The 20,046-nt window shown below is 34.1% G+C and overlaps 1 protein-coding gene across 9 annotated transcripts in view; it reads left to right on the forward strand.

The window, feature by feature from the left end:
• Positions 1-19,210, forward strand: part of LOC106093567 (paired box pox-meso protein) — a 213,676-nt gene extending 194,466 nt beyond the window's left edge. For 8 of the 9 annotated variants that reach the window (XM_013260654.2, XM_013260660.2, XM_013260639.2 and 5 more), the window contains one exon: positions 16,727-19,210. In XM_013260654.2, coding sequence (XP_013116108.1) covers positions 16,727-17,967 — 1,241 coding nt within the window. In that variant the 3' untranslated portion in view covers positions 17,968-19,210. The remainder of the gene's footprint in view (positions 1-16,726) is intronic. The other variant, XM_013260694.2, reaches the window with a different exon arrangement.
• The last annotated feature ends 836 nt before the right edge of the window (positions 19,211-20,046 follow it).

Genomic DNA, 20,046 nt, shown 5'->3' on the forward strand with positions numbered 1-20,046 from the left:
CTGAATATTTAAGTTAAATTTTGGTAATTTTTTCTAAGGGAAAAATATGAAGCATTTTGGATAAAATTGCAAAAAAGAGTTGGATGACTTGCTCCCTACCTGTATCAATTTAGTCTAACATGCCATGATACAAAATAATTGTCATCTTGTTCTGAATTCAAAGTGGTCCTTATAATTGGTGATTAGCCTTAAGGAAACTTGAATTTCAATGGTTAAGGCTTAACATTGAAATTGTAACCATGAATACTGTCTTGTTTTCTCACTAGGAGACTGAGGTTTCGAAATGATTTAATGTAAATAATTTAATGAAGGAACACAAGCCCCAATTCCCAAAAGAGAGAATACAACAACATGGGAACTTAGTCACAGAAATAGAGCAATAATCATTTTATTGCGAACTCAAGTCAACTTGGAGGCCACTGTTGCGCAGAGGTTAGCATGTCCGCCTATGACGCTGAACGCATGGGTTCAAATCCTGGCGAGACCATCAGAAAAAATTTTCAGCAGTGGCTTTCCCTTCCTAATGCTGGCAACATTTGTGAGGCACTATGCCATGTAAAACTTCTCTCCAAAGAGGTGTCGCACTGCGGCACGCCGCTCGGACTCGGGTATAAAAAGGAGGCCCCTTATCAATGAGCTTAAACTTGAATCGGACTGCACTCATTGATATGTGAGAAGTTTGCCCCTGTTCCTTAGTGGAATGTTCATGGGCAAAATTTGCATTTGCAAGTCAACTATGCCGACTTATCCTGCCCAATATATTACTTAAATGGGTGCAACTGCTTTCGCGATAGATGGGTAAGATGAATATGAGTTTGTTAATGTGTATAGGTGATTTTGTTAGAAGACTACTAATCCAGCTTCGCTGATGGCTGATTGGAAAAAGAGATTTGGCAGAGATTTCGATGAGGCGTCGGTGACTTAACTACCTAAGGCACCTCAGTCCTCATAGTCATATTTTCCCCTAGAGAACAAAGGTTTTGTGTATATATATTTATAAGTCCTTTGTCTAAAATTACTTATTTACTTACTTTAATTGGCTATGACAGAACATTTGTTCCACTAGCCGAACGTAGAATAGCGTTCCAAGAGCCTCGATCTTCTGCTCTCATTATAAAATCTCTGACACCAAGTTTTGAGGTGTCTCCCACCACTTTCAATCTTTCAATGGGGCTTTTGATCTTCCCGGTTTGCGTGTACCACCGTGTTTGCCTTCAAAAGACTGCTTTGCTGGAGCTTCTTCATCCGTTCTGACAACATGACCTTGCCAATGCTATCGTCGTCATACAGCTCCTGGTTCATACGACGTCTATATTCTCCATTAACACAAACTGTTCCATGTATTTTACGAAGAATCTTTCTCTCAAATACTCCAAGTACTCCCTCATCTGCTATCACAAGTACCCATGCCTCAGAGCCATATAACAACACGGTTAGTATCTATCGAGAGCTGGCCTTGTTTCTAAAACACAAATTCACTGGTGCCGACGGCAATATACTACTCTATTTTCATGCTTCTCTCATTCCACAGAGTCATGGTTATGCCTTTAATGGTTGTGAAGAGGTCATGTACAATTCTAACATCATTTAGAGTCACAGTTTGAAAAAGCTCTTCCTCAGCCCAAAAGTGAAGCACATGATACATAAGATTTAAGCGACAAAACTTAAAGGATCCATATTTTGCCGTCGGAAAAATTCTTAAAAACCAACATAGTTTACAATTAGGATATAAAATCTAAACAAGTCTCTTGAATTCAAGGCTTATTCCCGTGTGCTGATACCAGAAGCAGCTGATTAATCATAGACCATCACAAGAAGATGCTTCTTATAAAAATGTTAAACTTTATGAAAGAGAATTGTGAATAAATCCTTTACTCAACACTCTTGTTACCAACTTCTGTTTACTACTGGCCGGAAGAAACTCCACGCAACTTAAAAACTGAATTAACCAATTTTTTGTGGTATATGACTTGAAGTGTCTGCAGGTTGCCATTCATGCCATTAAATGAATGTGATGATACACTTTTCAAGACACAGCACTACTTAACCGCAAAAGTCATAAGCAACAAAGAAGAGAAAAAAAACACATTGCCGCAAAACAAGGCTTACAATTATACGAGTGGCATTGGCGGCAACTACCACCAAAGGAGTGCAGTGCAGTGTAGGGACAAACAGACAGGCAGACAGACAGACTTCTTCCGCTTTAATCACATGGCTATTTGTGTACCGCAAAAACCAAATTAAATAAAACCGGCAATAAAAATGTCATCGTTGATGATATTGAAAAGCAACTGAGAGTCTTACATATACACACACAAACCCCAAGAATGTCTTTCATTCATAAATTGCGGAAATTCGATAGTGGAAATCCAATTACGATAAACTATGGGAATTTATTGTATGATGATCCTCGATGACATTTAAAGGCAACATATCGAACAAATGACAAATGCCGACGGCTAAGCTTTAGCTCTCATGTTACAAAATGAGATAAGAAGGCATCAAAGGAGAGAAAGAGAGAGAATGATATAGACATCATTATGGCAAGCAATTGAAAAGAGTGGGAGGGAGAGAGAGAGAGAGAAACAGTTTGAAACAGATATGATATGAAACAACATAAAATAAGATCAAATAAAAAAAATAAAATAAAATTAAAAAAAAAAATAAAATAAAATAAAATAAATTAAAATAAAATGAAATAAAATATAATAAAATAAAATAAAAAAAATCAAATAAAATAAAATAAAATGAAATAAAATTAAATTAAATTAAAAAAAAAATAAAATTAAATTAAAAATAAAATAAAATAAAATAAAATAAAATAAAATAAAATAAAATAAAACAAAACAAAATAAAATAAAATAAAAAAAAATAAAAAAAAAACAAAACAAAATAAAATAAAATAAAATAAAAAAAGTAAAATAAAAAAATAAAAAAAATAAAATAAAAAAATATTAAAAAAAATATAATGAAACAAAAAAATTAAAATAAAATAAAATGAAATAAAATAAAATAACATAAAATAAAACAAAATAAAATAAACTTAAATAAAATAAAATAACATAAAATAAAATAGAATAAATAAAATAAAATAAAAAAAAGTAAAATAAAATAAAATAAAATAACATAAAATAAAATAAAAAAAATAAAATAAAATAAAATAAATTAAAATAAAATAAAATAAAATAAAATACCATTAAATAAAGTAAAATAAAAACAAAATAAAAATAAGAAAAAATTAAATCAAATAAAATTACATAAATTAAATTAGCATAATATAAAATAAGTTAAACTAAAATAAAAAAAAAATAAAGAAAGGAAAATAAAATAAAATAGATACAAAAAGCAAAATAAAATAATCTGTTTTAGTAAAAGCGTGGTAAGTTCGGCCGGGCCGAATCTTGTATATCCTCCACCATGGATCGCATTTCTCAAGTTCTTTGAATGACTTTTTCAATATACATATGAGCTACATCATGTTATTGAGCGATATGGACTGTACCTGTCATAGCTGTTAAAAGTCATATAAAAGTACCATGGCCAAAATTTTAGGCAAATCGAGTAAAAATTGCTCCCTCCAGCGGCTCAAGAAGTCAAAACCCCAAATCGGTTTATATGGCAGCTATCTGAAAACATGGACCAATTTTGCCCATTTACAATCCCATCCTACCTAAGCTAATTAGAAGTACTTGTGCAAAATTTCAAGGGCCTAGCTTAACTCCTCCGAAAGTTAGGGTGTTTTCGACCGACAAACGGACGGACAATATATAGGCTCAGAATGTCAAATTGGGAGATCGTTTTATATGGCAGCTTTATCAGGTTATCAACCGATTTAGACAATACTTGACACAGTCATACCAAAACGACATATGCAAAATTTCAACCAAATTGGATAAGAATTGCGCCCTCTAGAAGCTCAAGAAGTCTAATCGGGAGATCGTTTTATATGGCGGCTATATAAGCTTATGGACCGATTTGTATCATACTTGGAACAGATGTTGGAAATGATACTAAAACACCACGTGCAAAATTTCAGCCAAATCGGATAAGAATTGCGCCCTCTAGCGGCTCAAGCAGTCAAGACCCAAGATCGGTTTATATGGCAGCTATGTCAAAACATCGACCGATTTGGCCCATTTACAATACCAATTGACCTACACTAATAAGAAGTAATTGCACAAAATTTCAAGCGCCTAGCTTTATTTTTTCGAAAGTTAGCGAGCTTTCGACAGACAGACGGACGGACGGACATGGCTAGATCGACTTAAAATGTCCTGACGAAGAATATATACTTTATGGGGTCTTCGATGCATATTTCGAGATGTTACAAACAGAATGACGACATAGGTACACTCCCATCCTATGGTGGAGGGTGGAAAATGAAAATGTTGCGCTTTGTTTGTTCCAATAGATTCAAAAAAGGCTGAACGGATTTTCATGAAATTTTCACAGATGGTAGACTTTAGATCTCCCGGATAAAATAGGGTACTTCATTTTGTGATATCAACGAGGGGGCGGACCCTACTCCTAATCACAAATTTTAAAAAGGCCATATCTCGGAGATTTGTGCGTTTATATGAGTGAAATTTAGTTTGCCACCTTATGGTAATCAAAGCACAAGATTCATATAAAACTTTGGGATCAAATAACCATGAGGTACGCCTTACCCCAAAACCAACCCAAAAAGAATTGTTTACCGATTGGGACAATATTGGTATCAAATGAAAGGTAATTAAGAGTAGAATACGAACTTGATATCACAATTCGAACTAATGTGTCGGGGTCGCCCAAAACGCAAAAACCGCCTAGAAATGATATGTTTACCGATGGGTATCGAATGAAAGGTAATTGGAAGTAGAATACGAAACTTATATAAAAATTTTGGGTCAGGTCGTAAGAGGCGCCCCAAAACGGACATGTTAGCCGAACGGGACAATAGGGGATTCCAACGAAATTTGGGATATATGTACTTCCAGGCAAGTCGCCCACTCCAAAATTATGCTCTAAACGGAAATGTACATCGATCGGGACAAGATGGGACTCAAACAATAGGTATTTGAGAGTAGATTACAAAAATTGTATATCAATTTGGGTCAATTCCCGGGGAGTCGCCCCACCCCAAAATTATCCCACAAATGGACATGTATACTAAACGGGACAATATGGGATTCTAAGGAAAGTTATCTCAAGGTTAAATACGAATTGAAATAATTTTCAAATTTGGACCGTGTCAAAAGGGGGCTGCAAACACTTATAGGTGTAGCAAAGCACACCGGGCCAGTTAGTATAATATAAAATAAAATTAATTGTAATAAAAAAATATATAAAATAGTATTAAACAAAACAAAACAAAACAAAACAAAACAAAACAAAACAAAACAAAACAAAACAAAACAAAACAAAACAAAACAAAACAAAACAAAACAAAACAAAACAAAACAAAACAAAACAAAAAACAAAACAAAACAAAACAAAACAAAACAAAACAAAACAAAACAAAACAAAACAAAACAAAACAAAACAAAACAAAACAAAACAAAACAAAACAAAACAAAACAAAACAAAACAAACATAAATAAAATGAAAAAAAATACTAAAATAAAAATCGAAAAACACGAATTTCGAACATAAAAGTTTAAGATCTTATCTCGGCTCAAGTACTCTACAATCAAACATTTAGGCTGCTAACTGATTTATCGGTGTGTCTGTCCAAACAACCCAAATTCTAATTAGACGGTATAATGCAAATTTGCCCATGAACATTCCATTAAGGAAATGAGGCAAACTTTTTAAAAATCAATGATTGCTGTCCGATTCAAATTTAAGCTCAATGATAAGGTACCTCCTTTTTATACCCGAGCGTGCCGCAGAACGATACCTCTTTGGGGAGAAGTTTTTACATGGCAGAGTACCTCACAGATATCGCCAGCATTAGGAGAGGATAAGTAGCGCTGAAAATTTTTCTAATCTTCCTGCTGGTATTGGAACCCAGGTGTTCAGCGTCATAGACGGACATGCTACATTTTTCTACTTTCATTTGATTTTCCTTCTTCTATTTAATTTTTTTATAAATCCCTTAACTGACAATACCCCTGATTTTGTTGAAACTCTATAGATACCAGCTGCTGCAATTGTAACACTTTGGCCATACCAATAGTATGTATGCCCACTGTTGGTTAACACTTGTTGTTGGCTGTGTTTAGGCTGTTTAATTATATTGGGATCATATTACCCCCACAGTCAAAGCAGCCCACAACACAACCATCAATGTGGAGTGGAGTGCAGTGGAGCTGGCTGGCTGGCTGGTTTGCTTGTTGACTGTAAAGAGTGCACCATTATTTACACCATAGCATTATTTATGCGGCTGGAAAACCTATTGGTTTGCCTTTGCCGGCTGCCGTTGCAATGGATTGGATTTCTGGTGAACGGAACAAGTGACAATTGTTGTTCACCATCAGAAAATCATCAGCACAGCAGCAGCAGCAGCCGCAGTTGTATACCACAACACTTGATAAACATGTAATCGAGTAAATCACGTTCCATTCATAAAAATCCAAAAGGGAAAATCCGAATGAGGAAGAAATACTGAATGAGAAATTCTAAAACAAAACTTTTATGTGGTCTACTTGGCCACAATGGCAAGTGTAGCAAATTGAAAGGAAATATAAAAAAAAAATCATAATAAAAAAAAACATAAGAGATTTTCATAAAAATCACAAGTTTTATGGTTGTTTTGTATATACAATCCATGAGAAAAAATCATATTTTAGGAAATTGCCCCTATGGCATGCCAACTCCCCATCAGCCATATGGCTGATTGCCCAAAGAGTAGCCAAGCAGCCACACTCTTCAATCACTGCCAGTCTATGTTGACGGTGAACTGAGAGTGTTTTGGGTTTTTAATCGAAATGTCTCCAAGTTTTAAGCTATCTCTCAATCACTTTATCACCACAATGATAAACGATGCTTATCTATGGCCTTTGGGGCAAATCCTTAGTTAATTTCGGCCAAATCACCCCATAAACCCATCAATAAGTGAGAAAACATGCTTTGATTTGAAATAGATTGCCTTAACTTGGCATTTTGATTTATCAATCAGGTGTCATGGGCTTCTTGTTTTTGGGTGGGAAGAAACTAATTTGATTTTGATTTCTGAGTGAATTTCTTACAAAAAGGAGCTAATAAGAAAGATTAATAGGAAAAATGGAAATATTACAAAAAATTATCCTTCCATCATTATAAAATTTTTGAAAAGATTTTTTTTATATAGAAAAGCAAGAAAGAAGAATAACTAAAATAACCAACCAAGCACCTTTTTTAAATTAATAATTTTAAAATTTTAGTTATTTTTCTCCATAGTGAGGCAATTTTAATAACCGTGAGAAAAATTTATTAGAAAGTTTTATGGGTCGATTATGATATGAATGATATGATATATTATAAATGTTCTTCAATATAGAAATAGCAGACATTTCTACACAAAAAAATTGGTTCAAAATTTAAAATGGGTTCATATTTGTTGGATTTGAATTGAAATTGTATTTGTTTTATGCTTCCTCTTAAAATTTCGAATCAGGAAATACTTTTGGATTTTCGAAATTCAAAAAAATTAAGAAGTGACGTGTTTTCAACCTTGAAAAGATTGCAACTTAAAAGTCACATCAAACCTCAATTTTGCGATTTTGAGCTTGTTTTTTGAGGAAAACTCTCAGGGAGTGCAATAAATCTCATTATTTCTCTAGAAGCTTCACTTCTGTGTACTCAACCCAAAAAATTTTGGGGCATCAAAAATTGAAAATTTTAATAAGGCTAACCCCTTTCCAAATAAATTGCGAAAAATATGAAAGTGCAAATTTTAAGAAATTGTATTTATTTTATGATTCCTATTCGAATTTCGAATCAGGAAATGCTTTTGGATTTTCGAAATTCGAAAAACTGAAGGAGTTACAGCGTTTTCGACCTTGAAAAGGTTGCAGTTTCAAAGTCGCATTAAATCACAATTATGCGATTTTGAGTTTGTTTTTTGAGGAAAACCCTCGGGGATTAAAATAAAACGCATTTTTTCGCCACAAACTTCACTTCTGTATACTCAACTCAAAAAATTTTGGGGCATCAAAAATTGAAAATTTTCCAAAAAAATTGTGAAAAACATGAAAGTGCAAATTTTAAGAAATTGTATTTATTTTATGATTCCTATTCGAATTTCGAATCAGGAAATGCTTTTGGATTTTCGAAATTCGAAAAACTGAAGGATTTACAGCGTTTTCGACCTTGAAAAGGTTACAGTTTCAAAGTCACCTTAAATCACTGTTTTGCGATTTTGAGCTTGTTTTTTGAGGAAAACCCTCGGGGATTAAAGTAAAACTCATTTTTTCGCCACAAACTTCACTTCTGTATACTCAACTCAAAAATTTTTGGGGCATCAAAAATTGAAAATTTTCATAAGGCTAACCCCTTTCCAAAAAAAGTGCGAAAAATATGAAAGTGCAAATTTTAAGAAATTGTATTTATTTTATGATTCCTATTCGAATTTCGAATTAGGAAGTGCTTTTGGATTTTCGAAATTCGGAAAACTGAAGGATTTACAGCGTTTTCGACCTTGAAAAGGTTGCAGTTTCAAAGTCACCTTAAATCACAATTTTGCGATTTTGAGCTTGTTTTTTGAGGAAAACCCTCGGGGATTAAAGTAAAACGCATTTTTTCGCCACAAACTTCACTTCTGTATACTCAACTCAAAAAATTTTGGGGCATCAAAAATTGAAAATTTTCATAAGGCTAACCCCTTTCCAAAAAAATTGCGAAAAATATGAAAGTGCAAATTTTAAGAAATTATACTTATTTTATGATTCCTATTCGAATTTCGAATTAGGAAGTGCTTTTGGATTTTCGAAACTCGGAAAACTGAAGGATTTACAGCGTTTTCGACCTTGAAAAGGTTGCAACGAAAGTCACATTAAATCATAATGTTGCGATTTTGAGTTCGTTTTTTGAGGTAAACCCTCGGGGATTAAAGTAAAACGCATTTTTTCGCCACAAACTTCACTTCTGTATACCCAACTCAAAAATTTTTAGGGCATCAAAAATTGAAAATTTTCATAAGGCTAACAACTCAAAAATTTTTGGGGCATCAAAAATTGAAAATTTTCATAAGGCTAACCCCTTTCCAAAAAAAATGCGAAAAATAAAAAAGTGCAAATTTTAAGAAATTGTATTTATTTTATGATTCCTATTCGAATTTCGAATCGGGAAATGCTTTTGGATTTTCGAAATTCGAAAAACTAAAGGAGTTACAGCGTTTTCGACCTTGAAAAGGTGGCAGCTTGAAAGTCACATTAAATCTCAATTTTGCGATTTTGAGCTCGTTTTTTGAGAAAAGCTCTCGGGGATTAAAGTAAAACGCATTTTTTCGCCACAAACTTCACTTCTGTATACTCAACTCAAAAAATTTTGGGGCATCAAAAATTGAAAATTTTCATAAGGCTAACCCCTTTCCAAAAAAATTGCGAAAAATATGAAAGTGCAAATTTTAATAAATTGTATTTATTTTATGATTCCTATTCGAATTTCGAATCAGGGAATGCTTTTAGATTTTCGAAATTCGAAAAACTGAAGGAGTTACAGCGTTTTCGACCTTGAAAAGGTTGCAACGAAAGGCACATTAAATCATAATTTTGCGATTTTGAGTTAGTTTTTTGAGGAAAACCCTCGGGGATTAACGTAAAACGCATTTTTTCGCCACAAACTTCTCTTCTGTATACTCAACTCAAAAATTTTTGGGGCATCAAAAATTGAAAATTTTCATAAGGCTAACCCCTTTCCTAAAAAATTGCCAAAAATATAAAAGTGAAAATTTTAAGAAATTGTAGTTATTTTATGATTCCTCTTCGAATTTCTAATCAGGGAATGCTTTTGGATTTTCGAAATTCGAAAAACTGAAGGAGTTAAAGTACGTTTACATTAGCCACTAAATTCGCATTTATGGCCTTTTCGTGATTTAAGTGCTAAATCCGGTGTTTTTTGCAGATTTTACCATACAAAAATAAATCCCACTTTTGTCGGATTTATTTTTAAATCTCAAATAAACCCGATTTCATGGCTGAATGATCGATAAAAGTATCAAACTGTTTTCAAGAATTGTGTATGGATGTATGTGACATGGATATTCATGTATACGCATGTATGCTTGAGTTTGTCACTTAAATCCCCAAAAAACGCAGTGTAAACGATCAGGATTTATTTTTGGATTTAGTAAAATGCAGATCATAAAATATGACCATGCTATTATAGCGTTTTCGACCTTGATATGCGTTCATGTGTGTAAAACTTAAATTTTATTTGCACATTCTTCAATAATACACTTTCAACATTAATTTCAAGTTTAACTTGAAACTAAGTTTGAGTTTATGTTTTCCTTACCCTGAACTTTTGTTATTGCCAATAGCATTTCGCATTCTTTTGTGGTTTATTTTGAACACAAAAATACTGTTCCTACAAAAATTACTTTTTGTGTTTATTTTTTTGGCATTTAGTATAAGTTTTTGAATGTGTCTGACACATAACTTCCGGCGAACTGTTGTGATGGACAAAGGAAAATCAACAAAATAAAAACATCAGAAAAATCTTTGCTTGAAACCAACAAGTATATTAAGTCGGCACAAAAAATCAAGTTAAATGAATATGAAATTACAGGTTTTTTATTTACTTAAAGGAAAATGAAGCTTTGCAAGGGAATTTCCTTTAAAGTTGTATAAGAATTTTCTAATTGATTTAAATTAAGTTTTTCTTTACTGGAATTATATATTTTAAAATATTTTTTTCATTTAAGGAAATAATCAAAATATATACCTAGAATAAAGAGAAGCTTAATCTAAATTTCATTAGAAATATATGAATACTAGGGTGGGTCGATTTGAACATCTTTAGCATCTGATTCTTGGGGTTGTACTGAGCAAAAACAGGTCCATTAGACCAAACGTCTACGTTGTAAATCGAGTCTTTAGATTGTAACTTGCAGGTTTTTCTCAAAACTGCCTGATGGAGCGTTCTAATAATTTTGCGATGTGCTAGAGAGTTTTCAACTATTGTATAGGCTACAATTTTTGTCTAAGTATTGGTAAGAAAATGTCAATGGTTTGGTTGTCATAGGTCAAAATATCCCCAGAAAAGGTTACAAAACTCAGGAAAAACTACAAGTCAAATTCTGTTGTTCACTAGACGCATGGTCTAGTGGACTTTTTGTTCAGTACAATCCAAAGAATAAGAAAGATTAAAGAAAGATTTTTTTCCTTACAGACTAATCGCCCCTTTCTAATGAATATGATTTCTTGTCAAATTATTCACAAACTTGTGTATACTTTGTGATAACTTAAAATGATTGTCTCTCCTTGAATAAATCTCAAAAGAAATCAAAGTTTCTTTGGAACCTTAATGTTTCAATATATGAAATAACTTAAAATGTCTGTGTCTCCTTAACAGTTTATTGAACTAAAAATTGTTCAAAACCAAATAATTTTTAGTAAAACCACTTATGGTTCATTAAATATAATTTTGTGTTTTTTATTGAATGTCTACTGATGTTCAGCATCATCAGTGTCTCTACAACCATGTGAGAAAGTTAGAATTTCCAAATGATATTGGTGGTTTTGGTTTTTATGTCACTGTTTCGCTTGAGATAGATTTATTGATCAAGTGCCAATTTTATTGATCAAAGTGCAAATTTTAAGAAATTGTATTTATTTTATGATTCGTATTCGAATTTCGAATCAGGAAATGCTTTTGGATTTTTAGTTACAGCGTTTTCGACCTTGAAAAGTTTGCAACTTGAAATTCACATTAAATCTCAATTTTGTGATTTTGAACTCTTTTTGGAGGAAATCACTCGGGGATTAAAGTAAAACTCATTTTTTCGCCACAAACTTCACTTCTGTATACTCAACTCAAAAATTTTTAGGGCATCAAAAATTGAAAATTTTCATAAGGCTAACCCCTTTCCAAAAAAATTGCGAAAAATATGAAAGTGCAAATTTTAAGAAATTGTATTTATTTTATGATTCCTATTCGAATTTCGAATCAGGAAATGCTTTTGGATTTTCGAAATTCGAAAAACTAAAGGAGTTACAGCGTTTTCGACCTTGAAAAGTTTGCAACTTGAAATTCACATTAAATCTCAATTTTGTGATTTTGAACTCGTTTTTTGAGGAAATCACTCGGGGATTAAAGTAAAACGCATTTTTTCGCCACAAACTTCACTTCTGTATACTCAACTCAAAAAATTTTAGGGCATCAAAAATTGAAAATTTTCATAAGGCTAACCCCTTTCCAAAAAAAATTGCGAAAAATATGAAAGTGCAAATGTTAAGAAATTGTATTTATTTTATGATTCCTATTCGAATTTCGAATTAGGAAGTGCTTTTGGATTTTCGAAATTCAGAAAACTGAAGGATTTACAGCGTTTTCGACCTTGAAAAGGTTGCAGTTTCAAAGTCACCTTAAATCACAATTTTGTGATTTTGAGCTCGTTTTTTGAGGAAAACTCTCGGGGATTAAAGTAAAACGCATTTTTTTCGCCACAAACTTCACTTCTGTATACTCAACTCAAAAATTTTTGGGGCATCAAAAATTGAAAATTTTCATAAGGCTATCCCCTTTCCAAAAAAATTGCGAAAAATATGAAAGTGCAAATTTTAAGAAATTGTATTTATTTTATGATTCCTATTCGAATTTCGAATCAGGAAATGCTTTTGGATTTTCGAAATTCGAAAAACTAAAGGAGTTACAGCGTTTTCGACCTTGAAAAGTTTGCAACTTGAAATTCACATTAAATCTCAATTTTGTGATTTTGAACTCATTTTTTGAGGAAATCACTCGGGGATTAAAGTAAAACTCATTTTTTCGCCACAAACTTCACTTCTGTATACTCAACTCAAAAATTTTTAGGGCATCAAAAATTGAAAATTTTCATAAGGCTAACCCCTTTTCAAAAAACGTGCGAAAAATATGAAAGTGCAAATTTTAAGAAATTGTATTTATTTTATGATTCCTATTCGAATTTCGAATTAGGAAGTGCTTTTGGATTTTCGAAATTCGGAAAACTGAAGGATTTACAGCGTTTTCGACCTTGAAAAGGTTGCAGTTTCAAAGTCACCTTAAATAACAATTTTGCGATTTTGAGCTTGTTTTTTGAGGAAAACCCTTAGGGGATTAAAGTAAAACGCATTTTTTCGCCACAAACTTCACTTCTGTATACTCAACTCAAAAAATTTTGGGGCATCAAAAATTGAAAATTTTCAAAAAAAATTGCGAAAAATATGAAAGTGCAAATTTTAAGAAATTATACTTATTTTATGATTCCTATTCGAATTTCGAATTAGGAAGTGCTTTTGGATTTTCGAAACTCGGAAAACTGAAGGATTTACAGCGTTTTCGACCTTGAAAAGGTTGCAGTTTCAAAGTCACCTTAAATCACAATTTTGCGATTTTGAGTTTGTTTTTTGAGGAAAACCCTCGGGGATTAAAGTAAAACGCATTTTTTCGCCACAAACTTCACTTCTGTATGCTCAACTCAAAAAATTTTGGGGCATCAAAAATTGAAAATTTTCATAAGGCTAACAACCCCTTTCCAAAAAAATTGCGAAAAATATGAAAGTGCAAATTTTAAGAAATTGTATTTATTTTATGATTCCTATTCGAATTTCGAATTAGGAAGTGCTTTTGGATTTTCGAAATTCGGAAAACTGAAGGATTTACAGCGTTTTCGACCTTGAAAAGGTTGCAGTTTCAATGTCTCCTTAAAACACAATTTTGCGATTTTGAGCTTGTTTTTTGAGGAAAACACTCAGAGACTGAAGTAAAACGCATTTTTGCGCCACAAACTTCACTTCTTTATACTCAACTCAAAAATTTTTAGGGCATCAAAAATTGAAAATTTTCATAAGGCTAACCCCTTTCCAAAAAAAAGTGCGAAAAATATGAAAGTGCAAATTTTAAGAAATTGTATTTATTTTATGATTCGTATTCGAATTTCGAATCAGGAAATGATTTGGATTTTCGAAATTCGAAAAACTGAAGGAGTTTCGGCGTTTTCGACCTTGAAAAGGTTGCTACTTGAAAGTCACATTAAATCACAACTATGCGATTTTGAGCTTGTTTTTTGCGGAAAACCCTCGGGGATTAAAGTAGAACGCATATTTTCGCAACAAACTTCACTTCTGTATACTCAACTCAAAAATTTTTAGGGCATCAAAAATTGAAAATTTTCATAAGGCTAACCCCTTTCCAAAAAAATGCAAAAAAATATAAAAGTGAAAATTTTAAGAAATTGTATTTATTTTATGATTCCTATTCGAATTTCGAATTAGGAAGTGCTTTTGGATTTTCGAAATTCGGAAAACTGAAGGATTTACAGCGTTTTCGACCTTAAAAAGGTTGCAGCTTCAAAGTCTCCTTAAATCACAATTTTGCGATTTTTAGCTTGTTTTTTGAGGAAAACACTCAGAGACTGAAGTAAAACGCATTTTTGCGCCACAAACTTCACTTCTTTATACTCAACTCAAAAATTTTTAGGGCATCAAAAATTGAAAATGTTGATAAGGCTAACCCCTTTCCAAAAAAATTGCGAAAAATATGAAAGTGCAAATTTTAAGAAATTATACTTATTTTATGATTCCTATTCGAATTTCGAATTAGGAAGTGCTTTTGGATTTTCGAAACTCGGAAAACTGAAGGATTTACAGCGTTTTCGACCTTGAAAAGGTTGCAGTTTCAAAGTCACCTTAAATCACAATTTTGCGATTTTGAGCTCGTTTTTGAGGAAATCACTCGGGGATTAAAGTAAAACTCATTTTTTCGCCACAAACTTCACTTCTGTATACTCAACTCAAAAATTTTTAGGGCATCAAAAATTGAAAATTTTCATAAGGCTAACCCCTTTCCAAAAAAAAGTGCGAAAAATATGAAAGTGCAAATTTTTAGAAATTGTATTTATTTTATGATTCCTATTCGAATTTCGAATCAGGAAATGCTTTTGGATTTTCGAAATTCGAAAAACTGAAGGAGTTACAGCGTTTTCGACCTTAAAAAGGTTGCAGTTTCAAAGTCACCTTAAATCACAATTTTGCGATTTTGAGCTCGTTTTTTGAGGAAAACACTCAGAGACTGAAGTAAAACGCATTTTTGCGCCACAAACTTCACTTCTGTATACTCAACTCAAAAATTTTTAGGGCATCAAAAATTGAAAATTTTCAAAAAAAAGTGCGAAAAATAGGAAAGTGCAAATTTTAAGAAATTGTATTTATTTTATGATTCCTATTCGAATCAGGAAATGCTTTTGGATTTTCGAAATTCGAAAAACTGAAGGAGTTACAGCGTTTTCGACCTTGAAAAGGTTGCAACTTGAAAGTCACCTTAAATCACAATTTTACGATTTTGAGCTTGTTTTTTGAGGAAAACATTTAGAGACTGAAGTAAAACGCATTTTTGCGCCACAAATTTCACTTCTGTATACTCAACTCAAAAAATGTTGGGGCATCAAAAATTGAAAATTTTCATAAGGCTAACCCCTTTCCAAAAAAATTGCGAAAAATATGAAAGTGAAAATTTTAAGAAATTGTATTTATTTTATGATCCCTCTTCGAATTCCCAATCAGGAAATGCTTTTAGATTTCTGAAATTCGAAAAAATGAAAGAGTTACGGCGTTTTCGACCTTGAAAAGATAGCAATTTTCAAATCGCTGATTTTGTTCGTTTTTTGGATATCAATTATAGGATTTTAAGCTTGTTTTTTGAGGATAACTCTCAAGGATTGCAATAAACCGCATATGTGTGCCACAAACTTCAGTTCTGTATACCCAACTCTAAAATTTTTGAAGCATCAAAACTCGAAAATTTTCAAATGCTACTTACGCCTTTCTAAATAAAATGTGAAAAATATTAAAGTTAAAATTTGGTGTCATTGGTGTCTTACTTAATGTTAAAGCCAACAATATTTTGTCTTGAATAACTTAAATTGCTTGTATCTCCTACCAATGTTCACATGACCAGATGAAATCATAAAAAATAACTTAAAATGCTTGTATCACCTGAGCTGTTGATTTCAGAATCAGCATTTCAGAGCAACTGGAAATAAAAAACTTGCTTTCTTTTTTATTAAAGAATTCTTTTAATTATATTTAAGAGATAAATTCTTTTTCATCTCTTGCTTTTTTTGGTAGCAATACAAAAAACATTTCCATTTCCTTAATATTATTGACTCACTAAGAACGAGTCTTTTGCAGTAGTCCATTATTTTCAAGCAATTGAGCAAAAACACAAAAAAGTAAAATGCGGCTACAACCAAACAGAGCAGCGAAAAAAAAAACCACAACAATATCCGCAATTCTGGGAACTAGACCAGAATGGCTGAGGCTGCTCCCTTTCAGCCATTGATAAATGCTTGAAAGAGAACATTTGCCATGGTGCTCTATTCAATGAACTAATTACAAATGCGCATACCCTTGAGGAGTTCAAACAACGCTTTTGCATACTTTTTTCCTTCGCATTATAATTCCTAGGAAAACCTATTAAAATTGCAACGTTTTTTTTGTTATTGTTAGAGATATTTTTTTTTATTTCATTTTCATTTCTCTTTAAAGTTTTCCATATTGCATTTATTCAAACACATTACCATTTCCAAAGAAAGATATTAATCATGGATTTTTGTTTTGCTTCTTTTCTTCCATCTCTGGTGTAGAAAATCAATGCCCTCAATATGGTGAAGTCAACCAATTGGGCGGTGTCTTTGTTAACGGTCGACCCCTGCCGAATGCCACACGCATGCGCATTGTGGAGCTGGCGCGTCTAGGCATACGACCCTGTGATATAAGCCGCCAGCTGCGAGTCAGCCATGGCTGCGTCTCCAAAATACTGGCCAGATACCATGAGACGGGCTCCATACTGCCGGGTGCAATTGGTGGCTCGAAGCCACGTGTAACCACCCCCAAGGTGGTCAATCACATAAGGGAACTGAAGCAGCGCGATCCGGGCATCTTTGCCTGGGAGATACGAGATCGTTTGCTCAGCGAAGGCATTTGCGATAAGACGAATGTGCCCAGTGTTAGTTCAATATCGAGAATATTACGCAACAAATTGAATCCGATTAGTCATCACCCTCCGACACCGGCGCCAGTGGCCACACCGGCGCCGCCACCCAGCACTTCACCCCAGCATACGACACACCAGCAGCACACGCATTCGCATACGCTGGCCGCAGCACAGGCTGCCCAGGCGCAGGCCCAAGCTCAGGCTGCACATGCTGCGCATGCCGCCCACTCTGCGCACACACCCACCAGCCATGGCCACAATCATCATCACGGTCATATGCATCATACACCGCCACACTCGGTTGTCACCTCGGTGGCGGCCTCAGTCACAGCCCATCCCCATGCTGCGCACACACATCAGGCGGCCGCAGCTGCCGCCTCAGTAGCCGCCCATGCCCATCATCCGCATTTGTATTATCAGCCCTATAATGCGTATAGCATGAAGTCAACGGTATCGTGTGGCACACCCTCTCCGCCCCAAACAGGTTCACCGCAGGCCCATCAAGTGCATTCGGCAGCCGCCGCAGCAGCAGTGGCCCATGGCTGGCCCTCACCGCACACCGTCACCGATATACTGGCTCACCATCAGGCTGTAGCTCTGAGGGCCAGTTGCCAGGTGGGCAATCCTGTCAATAGCGGTCTCACAGCCAGTCTCCCCATGACCCCTTCGCCGGTGGGCGGAGCGCCTGTGGGGGGCCACCAGCAGCTCTTGGATTGTGAGGGTGCCTCGAATACCAGCGCTTTGGCTCAACATCAGGTGGCCGCCACTCAGGTGGCTGTTGCCGCAGCGGCCGCCTCGCAGCAGCCCTATGCCAATTACTACATGTACTTCCAGAATGGTGGCATGCACCATCCCGGTGGCATGATGACAACTGGCACCACAAGTTTATGAGAATTATGAAAAAAGATATTGGCAAAACAACTCTTGGATTTGCTTGTAAATGATACTCCTTCGGCAACTTGAAAAGAGACGATGACGTAGAACAAAAAATTGAAGAAAACAAAAAAAAACCAACAAAAGCAAAAAAACAAAACGAGATTATTGAACGAAACCAAGGCGAGTGAGCGGTTAGATGTCAGTCATGCTCACAACTCACAAAACGAAGAAAAGAGATGGGCTCCCAGACGGATGTGAGAGTAGAAAAGTGGAGAAATGGAGAATCCAGTGGTCCATATCATACAAAAAAAAGATAGAAAGAAAGAAAAATCGAAAACGAAACCAAAATTTGCTCAATTCATTCTCAAATAAAATAATTTAAAAAAAATAACAAAAACAACTTTTCCCTGAACCCCTAAAATCCACACTCTCCCACCAGAAACCTCATACATTGTAAGCTTTTCATTTTTTCTTTCCCCTTTCCCAAAATCCTCCCTTGCCCCTAGTTCTGTAATCCTTTCCTTTATTGTCATACTTTCTCTTTGTTGAAAACCCCCCCCAACTCAGACTCAAGACCAAAAGAGAGCAACTCAAACAACTCATTGAGCATAGGGAGCTCTCTCTATCTCTTTCTTGCTGTCTGCCTGCAGTGCAGCATAGAACAGATTTCTAGATTTTTACGTTAAGCAATAAACGATCGCATATTTATTTTATACGATACCACATCAGACAAACAAACAAACAAACAATACATACATACACACACACAATATTTAAACTTTAAGTATTTCAGATATTAGTCATTATTTTTATATACATATGTATGTAGTATATATATATTTAGAGAGTATACATATACGACATAAGTTAAGAGAACGTCGTTAAATTCATGCCTAGCATCATTGACATTGACTTCCCCCGCCCTCCCCCCTCAACCCCAGACGCTATGACTTCCCATCTCTGGGCAAATAAAAAAAAAACACAAGTGTTACACACGAGTTATCGAAGCTATCGATGATGCGTGGCCTGATTTATCGCCGATAAATGAATTGAATGGATCGATGGATGATCGATGATGATGATGTGCGAGTGAATGGAAATGATCTTTGTATGTGTGTATAATGATGATCAATGTAAAATTTGCAAGAAAGAAAAACAACAACAACAAACAATATTTGAACCGATTACAAACAAACAAACAAAAACAAAAAGAAAAATTCAAAAAATTTAATAAAAACGTAAACGATGATTATTTAAAGCAAAACAAAGCAAACAAACAAACACAAAAAAAAAACAGTAAAAGATGCGAGAAAACATTGAAATTATCTGTAAGAGAAGAATTTAGTGTAAAATATTTAAAAAATATACTTATTTTATTTGGTTGTAGATTTTTGTTGTATTCTAAATAAAGATCATTTTTAATAACACAAAAATTACAATAATTTGGCTTTGAATTTATTATAAAATATATTTTGAAAGGAGGCAAAGGTAAGGGGAACAGATATGGTAGGGCTAGTAAGCTAAATCTTGCTAAGTTCGGCCGCGCCGAATCTTGCAAATCCTCCACAATGAAACGCATTCGTCAAGTTCTTTGCCTGATATCCTTTTATAGAGATATCGGGTAAAGATAGGAGTTGCTATGCTATTGGAGCCTTACCTAAAGGGTGATTTTTTTGAGGTTAGGATTTTCATGCATTAGTATTTGACAGATCACGTGGGATTTCAGACATGGTGTCAAAGAGAAAGATGCTCAGTATGCTTTGACATTTCATCATGAATAGACTTACTAACGAGCAACGCTTGCAAATCATTGAATTTTATTACCAAAATCAGTGTTCGGTTCGAAATGTGTTCATAATTCGAGGTGTTCCAAAGTTCATTGGCAAAATTTGCAATATCTGGTTATGAACCGATTTGAACCATACTTGAACCATACATGGCATTTGGCAGAGCAAGTTATAACAAAACACTTCATGCAAAATTTCAGCCAAATTTGGTAACAATTGCCCCTTTCAGCGGCTTAAGAAATCAAGATTCGAAATCGGTTTATGTGGAAGTTATACAAAAACATGGACCGATTTGGTCCATTTATAC

The sequence above is a fragment of the Stomoxys calcitrans genome, chromosome 2 (assembly GCF_963082655.1).
Source record: "Stomoxys calcitrans chromosome 2, idStoCalc2.1, whole genome shotgun sequence".
In the NCBI taxonomy this organism is placed as follows: Eukaryota; Metazoa; Arthropoda; class Insecta; order Diptera; family Muscidae; genus Stomoxys; species Stomoxys calcitrans.